This window comes from Leptonychotes weddellii, chromosome 4 (assembly GCF_054177405.1).
Source record: "Leptonychotes weddellii isolate Sample4059 chromosome 4, ASM5417740v2, whole genome shotgun sequence".
NCBI lineage: Eukaryota > Metazoa > Chordata > Mammalia > Carnivora > Phocidae > Leptonychotes > Leptonychotes weddellii.
This window is the reverse complement of record NC_138372.1, coordinates 74,704,960-74,715,508: the sequence shown is the minus strand read 5'-3', so window position 1 is coordinate 74,715,508 and position 10,549 is coordinate 74,704,960. Positions and strand designations below refer to the sequence as shown.

Genomic DNA, 10,549 nt, shown 5'->3' with positions numbered 1-10,549 from the left:
TTTTTTTTTTAAAGATTTTATTTATTTATTTGAGACAGAGAGAATGAGATACAGAGAGCATGAGAGGGAGGAGGGTCAGAGGGAGAAGCAGACTCCCCGCCGAGCAGGGAGCCCGATGCGGGACTCGATCCCGGAACTCCAGGACCATGACCTGAGCCGAAGGCAGTCGCCCAACCAACTGAGCCACCCAGGCGCCCGAATTACAAAACATTTTTAAAGTTCTATCATTCTATTGCTTATGATAAAGTACTACTAGCTCATACAAATGTGTTATAAGGAAGGAATGTGGGGAATAAAGTGGTATAAAGAAGCAGATGAAGGCTGTTATAAAGAAAACTACCTTAGTTCAGTTTTGAAAAGTTATGAGAAGACTGCACAAACAGCTGAGTTTTGATATACCGAAGGGCAGAAATAAGAAAACAATAAAAAGTCCTAGGCATAGTAGCTATACCAAGAGGAGATGGATGATAGAGAAATGGGATTAAAATAAAGCAAAATAATCAAAGAGCTAACTCTGGAAGTAGTCAGGTAATGAGAGTTCTAGTTCTAGTCAGCTGACTTGACAAAAGAATCTGAAGTAATCTCAAGAGGATGAGGGGTCTTCATGGTTTTTAAGTATTTAAAAAAAAAAGCTTGTCAAAAACTGAGGCACACAATGATTAAAAAGAGATTGTTTGAATTACTAATTTAAGATGAATCAAGTTTAAGTAACAGGACTCTATCTTGAAATCAGTTATAAGAAACATGGTGTAAATAGGCAAAGCAATCAATGATGGAAAAGGCCAATGCTGCACAGTGGAAATGGCACTTTTGGTTACATATAATTTTTTACTTTTTCCTTCATCTCTGTAAAAGATACTGAGTAACAGCAAGTCAAAAGATGGTAAAAAAAAAATTTATAGATTTTTATACAGGAGTTTATAAAATGTGAAACTGGAGCTATCAACAATTATCCCCTTTATAATTCAAAGTATTATTTGTGTTGCCTCTCATTTTTTAAAAAATGAATCTCAACATCCATTTGTCTATTTTATTATTTGTTCAAAGACCCAGCTTCTAGCTTTGTTTTTTTTCTCTCAACTGTCTTCTATACCAATGATTTCTAGTCTTTATTATTATCATCTCCTTTCCTTGGGTTTATACCAACATTCATAAAGTTAACCTCCTGTCAAAACACCACTTTCACTGTATTACACATATCTACTTCGTATAGTACTTTCATTATCATTTTAGTTTTAAGTAATCTAAATTATGAGAGATTGGAAAATTCTAAATATATCTTTTTGTTATTAACTCTAAATTGTGCAACAGTCAGAGAATAGGGTCTATAGGATACTTACTCTTAATTTTATTGAAGCCTGCTTTCATAAATGTTCCCACACGTACTTAAACAGTGTGTTAAATGCGTAATTCTATACATCTATACATAATTCATCACAATTTAATTATCTAAATCCTCCTTCTGACTGCAAAGTACATGAAGGTAGGAACCACTGTCTCTATGTATAGATGTGTGTAATTCTGTTAAGGTAAGTGTGTCATACCATTTGTATCTTTGTTGATATTCTTTTTGTCTGCCTGACATAATTCAGAAAGGTGTGTTGAAATCTCTCCCTATAAGAGAAGATTTCCTCAAGTCTCCCTTTAGTTTTATTAATTTATGATTTACATATTTTGAGGCTATTTCATTAGGGGTACACACAAATAAAACTGTTTTATCTTCCTGGTGATTTATCTTTTTTATATCCCTTTTACTTTCAACCTTTCCACATCCTTGTGCTTTATATGTTCTCTTATAACGAACTTAAAAACTCAAATCTAATCAACTGTCTTTTCACTGATGCATTTACTCCTTCACATTTGTTGTTGTTATTCCTGGTGCATAGGGACTTAGATTCTATCATAATTTTTAAATTTATTGTTTCCCCATTATACTCCATACCATTTGCTATTTCCCTCCTTGCGGGGGCAGAGGGAGAGATCTCTTGAAACCTCTTGTGAGACCAGCAAGACCTCAAAGTGTGACTGACAGTTCTTCATTATTCATGGTAGTTCCACTGTGAAAGCCAATTTATATACACATACTTAAAAACTACTCAAGTATCCTAACAGTTATAGGATTTCCATTCATTTTACAGAAATTTGATAGATGTAATTTAGTAGATAAAGGTCTGTTACGAAGAACTAAGTTAGTTTACTTTTGAGATGGGAGCTATATAATAAAAAAAGTTTAATATGAAGGAACTACTACTTCGGTATTTTGTTAAAATTCTGTTAAAGTTCATTTAAGGATAACATACACAAATTATTCTTAAGACATCCAATTTAAGAAAAACACTGAAATAGGCATGGTAGAATGTTTATTAAAAAAAATCTTCATGTTTGCAAATTTTAAAACTGTGGTCTCAAATGATAACATGGGCTCTAAGGCTTGCAACAATCTCCTTCACATTTAAACACTACTATCTCTTAATTCTCTGTATTTCCCCCATACTACTTCCTAAGCATAAAAAAAAAAATCTGTATCATGAAGCAATGAGTATTTCCAAATAGAGTCCTATGAAAACCAAAAGGAGAACAGTACCCAGAAATAAAGCATATTAAATTTTAAAAATTCTAATTTTTTTCAATATTAAAGGCATTAATGGTGTGAGTACATATTTTTATGGTCATCTACTTCAAAAAAGCAAAATCTAGCAATGAGAAATAAATTATTTACTATTAAATATAGTTTAAAAACTATAAATCATGTCAAAGCTTTATTAAAAAGATCTTACAAAAAGCAGGAGTAAAAGATTTACAAATGTTAAGTACTGTTATGCATTGAACGGTTTTCTCCCAAAAGTCATAAATTAAAGCTCTAATCCTGTAATATGACCATTCAGAGACAGGGACTTTTAAGGAGATAATGAAGGTTAAATGAGGTCATAAGAATGAGGCCCTCATCCAATTAGATTAGTGTCCTTGTAAGAGGAAGAGAAACCCAGAGAGCTCAGAGGAAAGTCCATGTGAGGACACATGGAGAAGTTAGCCATCTGCAAGCCAGGAAGAAAAAGACCTTATCAGAAAGTGAATCTGCTGACACCTGAGAAAATAAATTTCTGTTGTTTAAGCCACTCAGTGGTATTTTGTTTTAACAGCCCAAACAAACTAATGCAACTACAGTAAAAATTAAAATGTCACTTATTTAAAATAGTCCTTATATAAAAAATATCCAGAAGAGTTTGACTGAATTCTACCTCAGGAACTTCTCAACTATGATGCCTGTATATCCTTTATATGAAGGGTAATGCCATCCACAGCTCACACAGTGATGAGAAAAAAATGAAACATTTGAGAAAGCTTTAATGCTTTGTAAAATGCTACTTACAATGTACATAAAAAAATGGCCATGACTACCCCTACCCAAGCACAGAAGTATACACAGCAGAAGAAAACATTTACTAGGCATCTAGGACATGATTAGCACTTTTATAAATCTTTCATTGAAGATGGGTATCTCCATTTTAAAAAGTGGAGAGCCTGATGTATAGTTTTATATGTTGTCTGGGCTACCATGATAGCTGGTAAGAAACAATGAAATTCAAACTTACTTCTATCTGCTACCAAAGGCCAAATATATCACATTGTTCAAGTTTATGAGTTTTACTGGGTGTTAATAGCAAAAATCACAGCCCTTACCTCAAAAATAACAAACTTCAAAATTAACAATGTGAAAACCAATGTGAGGCATCATCATCCCTGAATCTCAATAAACAGAATTATAAGCTAAGAACATGATGATATTTACAGTCTTACCACATTGTGAATATGCAGTTGTATTCCAGATTTATGTGATCTGACATTGTATATAAAGTCACATGATACATTAATTAAAATACTTACCTAAGTAAGAATATATATGTAATCAAGTACATTTTAAGATTCCAAAAGGGATTAACAATGGTGTATGTGGCACAAGTTTTTCATTTTGTAAAAACCTGGTATCTCTAAAATACATTTTCCATGTGACTCTTTCCATTACTAAGTTTAGACAAATACTTAGAATAATTAAAATTAGGATTCCTTAGACTATATGAACAGTTAACTTCTATTATAGAGAGTAACCAGGAAAGAAAAACACTAAAGATCTTTAATATAAACGCTATCATTATTATGTGAAACTGGAGCCCAAACCGTTTTCCATTAGATTGTACTTGAGGATTGGTAAGAGGACAGCAGAATATGCAAACATGTTCATCATGTATAAATACATTAAAATATGAAAATTAACATGACATTTTGAGCCTGGCTATGAAAAAAAAAGTTTTCTTACTGCCATAAGGGGGTTTGTTTTTATTAACAGATTCAGATTTAAAGATGTACAGCTAACATACAAGTTTAATCTTACCAAGTTGTGATTGGTTTCCATCAGCCATCTGTATCAGAGCACTGTCTTTCTTATTATACAAAATCTTCACACGCTGCACATCTCCATAAACACCTTTTTTGGAGCCACAGAGAGGTAATCCAAAAATGGAATTAATTTTACATGCAAGTCAGCTGAAGATTATCTTTCTGACATATTAATGAAACATTCAGACATCAACATGATCACTCATTCAAACTCATCATTCTCACAAATGAATAAAGAAGATCAAGATTTTGAACAGTGAATTTTGAAAAGAATAATTTTTGATAAACCCTCAAAGCTATGTGAATGATATTAAATTAAAGACCATGCAAAATAAATCAGCATGCATTAAAACAAATTTTGTGTCTATGGAGAGTTTTAAATAGCAAAGAAAAATAGCAAAAGATTTACTATTCAACTTTAAGCCAAAGTGCTAGCTACAAATAAGAATTAAGGTGAAACAAAAATCAAATCAATAATAAAAGTATAGTGCTAACAATAACATACCGAAGAGGGTAAACAGACTTTGGGGCGTAACCATCTTTAGAAGGAGAGAAGAGCAAGCAGCGTAAGACAAGAAGAGAGAAGAGTCGAGGAAGAGCGGAGATGAACAGATCATCCATAACGAAGGGTGGTTCCCGCAGAATGGTGAGGTGGTCATGGATCATGGTTCAAGGCGGTTAATTGGGGCAAGTTGGTCCGAGGAACATTTGTTCAAGCACAGAAGCATGAACATAGGGAATGGAGACAGGGAATGAAGACAAGGACAAGGAAAATAAAGGATAAGACAGGGAAGGGAATGGGCATTTGGGAAAAGACAAGGAAAGGGAAGGTGAACACACAAGGGAAAAGGATGAAATGGGGAAGGGAAACAGCAATGCAGAAGAAAAAAATAAGGAATTGGGGAACAAAAAAAAAATAAAATATAGGTCAGTACATAGGAAATGCAGGAATTTGGTCAGAAAATGGTTGGTTTATGTACTGTACAAGAAAAACTGAGTAAAATGTAGTCATCCAAGACAAATATGGGTAAAGTACATCTATATCAAAGAGTAAATTACAGCATTTCATCTCAACATAGGGAAGGAAAGCATGCACAGGAATTTTAAACTTTGAACTTTAACTGCATAAGCATGGCTGGTTATGAAATGCAGGCAAAATTCTTAAAAGAAAAACAAAGGCACTCTGATTCAAACATTTTAGCATGCAAAACTGTGAATGACAATAGTATTAAATGATAAAATAAGCTTAATGTTCGTATTAACAGAGGCCAATTAAAAATGAAACAAATATTCAAATTAGACATTGTAAACTGATACATTGAGTTTCCCACATTTCATACCAGCTTTCATAGCAATCAAAATAAAATATACCAGACATAAAATGTACAACTAAAGAAAATAACTCAGCAATAAATTTTATTTAACAAGGGGGGGAGGGGATAAAGTTGAAAAATATTTTTAGAAGACAATGACTAATAACTGCAAAGAAAAAATTACTAAGAAAGACTGGAAGAGTGCCTCGTCAAGATCTTTGGAAGAACCTTCAAAGAAAAATGTATTAGAGTAGTTCACATAAAATAAGATTTAAAAAAATGCAATGACACATAAGCATGAAATGAACAAGCAAATAATTAGAAAAGGCAAAGAACAAAATTGTTTTATAATTAAATCTGCAAATTAGATCACATTTGCCTTTGAGAACAACAAAAAGAAAAAGCCATACTTTAGTACTTCACCATATTTTTCTTAGGAAAAATAGGTAGGTAGGTTAAAAATAATAATAATAATAATTATATATATAAAGAGATATGACTGTCTAAGGAAATATTACCTAAACAAGTACATAGATTTTATTCAGAAGTAGAAACATACAGAAAATACTTTGACTAATGAATGTACATAAAAAGAAAGGCAAGTGCAAAATGAAATAAACATGAGAAACTTTCACAAATGAAATGGAGTTAAAGAATAAACATCAGAAAATTATTTTACTAACCTCTTCATTTAAATTGCTAACCAACAGGACTGTATTGCCACCAGCTGAGACTCCAGGCATACCCACTCGGCCAGCAGCAGCTGCAGCAGCTGCTGCAGCAGCATTTGGAATAGCCAAAGGACTCAGAGCTCCTGGAACAGCTGCAACAGGAAGCCCTAATTTTAAAATAAAGCATATTTTACGAAACACACACAAGTCGTTTACAAAAACCAATTTAAGCACGATGGCTGCATGGCTTAGGGCTGACCATTCCAAATGGTTCCTGAAAGTTAATTTTTATAACATTTAGAAAAATGGTTTGCTGATAATGTAGTAATTAGAGAAAATTAACTGGTTTCAATGAAATCATTAAATATTAGGGCTAAGGTACATACCTGTAGTATGCTAAAAAATTAAATATATAACATTCCATTTCCTATGGAAAAGCAAACAAAGCATAAAGAATATGATATTTCTAAGTCAGAAACTTGAAAAATTCACTTCCATGGTTTATAGCAAGAAGGCACATCTAAAATAAATATCTTCAACAATAACTCAACACATTGTTATACAAGTGCTTCTTCATAAACTCATACTTGAAATCAGACAATTACAGTTTATGAAACAAATATAGTAAGTTCTTCAGTTCTTGGAGACATATCACCTGGAACACATCATTATTTAATTATAATTAATTCATTCAAATGACCTAAAGAAAATCTTACCAAAGTTTATTTGCCTTAATTTCACACTCAAGTAGTCATAAAGAACACAACAAATTTCTCAAAGACAACATTTCCCCAGTAGAAAGGCTGAGAAAATGTCACTGTTAACACGCAAGCTTTCTCTTTCAGTCTTTTCCTACCTTTTGCCTACCAGTTTTAACATTTCCTTATTTCAATTGTTCTCTTTTCCAGTCTTACTATTGTTCTATCATCTTTAAGATATGCCAGTCATTTATTCTAGAGAGAATTTTGTCTCACCATCTTATTCAAGAATAAACTCAAAATCCTTCCCTCCCTTCAATTCTTCCATTCTAGTTTATATCTCAATAAATACTAGTTCACTAATTATATTTTTCTCCTTCCCATGAAAAAGGAAACATCCAACCTACATGAAGTTAATTCATGACATACCTGGATAGAAATGGCCCTTAGTACTGTTGTCCCGTTAAGTTCATATTCTATTTCTTCTTTTCTCTTTCCACCAGCCTTCTTGTGTATGTCATAAGGATGTGATGTTGCCTTTGGTTTCAGATCTCTTAATATTTTAGCCAAGTTTTTTTTTTTTTATCTTTTTACTTTATAGAAACTGATTTCATTGACAGTCTGAAGGGTTAAGAGTCACAATTCTTAATATCTGCAGTTTGACTTACAAATTTTTTTTTTTTTTTTTAAGATTTTATTTTTTTGACAGAGACAGCGAGAGAGGGAACACAAGCAAGGGGGAGTGGGAGAGGGAGAAGCAGGCTTCCTGCCCAGCAGGGAGCCCTACGCGGGGGCTCAATCCCAGGACCCTGGGATTATGACCTGAGCCGAAGGCAGATGCTTAACGACTGAGCCACCCAGGCGCCCCTCCCTCCAATTTCTTTTTCTCTCTTCTCTCTGAGCAGTTCAATAGTGGAATAATATTTTTTTTCAATCTTTTTGTGGATGAGCTTTAGTGCTTTTGGCCCACTTTTCCAGATTCCCCCTTCTTCTTACTTCTCCATTTTCTTTTTTATATTTTAACTCTGTTATGAAAAATATCCAACATTAAAAAAAAAGAGACTAGAATAACAAACCCCACACACCCATCACACTGGTTTAAAAAGTATTAACTCATGGCACTCATGGCCAATCTTGTTCCATCCGCTCATCCATTTTATGTATTATTTATTTTTCATCCTTTTTTATTTTAAAAGTAAAACCCAGAAACAAGTATCTAATTTTAAAATAAAAACTTCTCATGTCTTTAGTGGTCTTTGATGCCTTTTTGGATCCACTAGTGTGGTGGACCTTTGCAACCAACTATTCTACAGCATTTCAAACTTCCCCATATTAAATACCGTAGCTCTCATTATACTTTATAGGTTGTTTCCATTAAATATCCAATGGATAGCTTAATTTGCTGCCAATGAAAATGACCTCTCCCCCTCCTCCTTTAATTATCATTCCTTGAAAGTATTTTTCAGATAGTTGTGGCTCAGTGTACATAGCATTCAACTAAAGTTGATAACACAATTATTCAATAATTGGTGGCAGAAACTCCAGATGTAGGCATTACATTGTCAAATCATTCCCTTGTTTCCCTGCCTTTAATTTGCTACTCTTCAGTGGAAAAAGTAACTTAAAATTCTGTTAAGTTTCTTGGTCTTAATGGGTTCCAGTCGGTGGCCCAAAACAAACACCAACAACAATACATGGCATGCAGAAGAAAAAAGTTCAGTAACAATCCTCAAATTCCTTCAAAAGATTTTTTTTTAATCCATTAAAGAAAGACATTTGAGCAGCTTTTGTCCACAATAAAAAATTAAATCAGTTTAATTTCTGGTTTCATTTCCAATTCTACTAGACAAACAATTTTCAGGGCCCACTAAACCAAAATAATTTAACTGTACAACTAATTATAATTAGATACCAAAATTAATCTAAACAATTTCTTAAATCCCTGGCATTTCCCTGTCCATCTCTTGACTCTTACCGCCATCTTCTGTTTATTAAAATACTCCTATTTGATAGAATTGTCTTGAACTTTGTATCCCCACACTGAAAAAGTTCTCAATCTTTTTGGTCTCAGGACCCCTTTACAGTAAACTCAGAAATTACTGAGGACCACAAAGACCTTTTGTTTATTTGGATTATATCAACTGATATTCAACATATCAGAAATAAAAACCAAGAACTGTTTTAAAAAGAACAAGAACACATGATCCCCTATTCTATTAGCCTTCAGAGTAATGTATGCTAGGTGAGAGTAAGAGTCAAAAGACAATATTTTGGTATTGTCATGAATATAGTTTTGACTTTGTTAGAGTCCAAGAGATCTCTAGGTATTTTGTGAACCACTGCCATTATACTTGGTATGATATTTTGTACTTATGAGGTTAAGAAATACTAAGGAATTAAAAAAATACATTTACTCATTTCAAAGAAAATGCTATAAGAGAGTATGGGTATATTAAATAAAAAGAAAGAAAAAAGAATGTTAGACATGCAGATAGATTACACACTACTGACACTTCCAGAATTAAGTTCTAAGTCATCTATTACTCATCTTTCCCTGTTGACATTTTAAGGAAAATTATTAATTCATGAAATATAAAATACCAATCTACCTAAATTTGATATATCAATCTAAACACGACAGTCTAAGCTTAATACTTCATTTTTGCAGAAAAGCTTCTTCTGAAATACATCTCTACAATGTCAATATACAATTCAACAATCTCATGAAAACTTCACCAAAATATTCAAAGGTGATAGAAAATTTGTTCTAAGAAACTTTAAATATTCAAGACAACTGTTTTTGAAATACATTTCTTGTTGAAATCTGGGTTTTACAATGAAGGTAGGTAACTTGGTGGCACAAAATTATTTAAAACATCAAGACTTACAGAAAAATGATCACTGAGAATTAAAAGAAAACTGAAATTAATTTAAAATAGTAAGGGGAAAATTAAAAGTCCAGGCTGGAGTCTTAGTGTGACAGATCTGCAAGACTTTTTTTTTTTTTAATGCCAGGAAATGTCACCTTTTATTAACAACACTGCACTTAAGTAACAATAAGACTGCAAATTTTCTAGTGAGAAAATGGGCTCAAAGGAGATGCAATTTACCTCCTTCTAGTATGGAGGTAATGGGAAGCTTAGCAAAAAGTGGAATGTAAGCTGTGAGATCCCCATTGTTGCTACTACTATCCAAAAGCTACTTCATGTCTCCCCACTTTTCCATTTATTATCACTTATCCATTTATAATCTGGGTCACTGTGCTAGTGTGTCAGGTTATGATATATTCTTTTTAAATTTTATTTTATTATGTTAATCCCCATACATCATTAGCTTTTGATGTAGTGTTCCATGATTCATTGTTTGCGTATAACACCCAGTGCTCCATTCAGTACGTGCCCTCCTTAATACCCATCACCAGGCTAACCCATCCCCCCAACTCCCTCCCCTCTAGAACCCTCAGTTTGTTTCT

At 33.0% G+C, this 10,549-nt stretch overlaps 1 protein-coding gene across 4 annotated transcripts in view; it reads right to left on the bottom strand.

The window, feature by feature from the left end:
* PTBP2 (polypyrimidine tract binding protein 2) overlaps window positions 1-10,549 on the bottom strand; it is a 44,134-nt gene that overhangs the window by 5,880 nt on the left and 27,705 nt on the right. For 2 of the 4 annotated variants that reach the window (XM_081818838.1, XM_081818839.1), the window contains exons 6-8: window positions 6,392-6,546; window positions 4,901-4,934; window positions 4,391-4,483 (exon numbers count right to left, since the gene is read on the bottom strand). In XM_081818838.1, coding sequence (XP_081674964.1) covers window positions 4,391-4,483; window positions 4,901-4,934; window positions 6,392-6,546 — 282 coding nt within the window. The remainder of the gene's footprint in view (window positions 1-4,390; window positions 4,484-4,900; window positions 4,935-6,391; window positions 6,547-10,549) is intronic. The other 2 variants (XM_081818840.1, XM_081818841.1) reach the window with 1 other exon arrangement.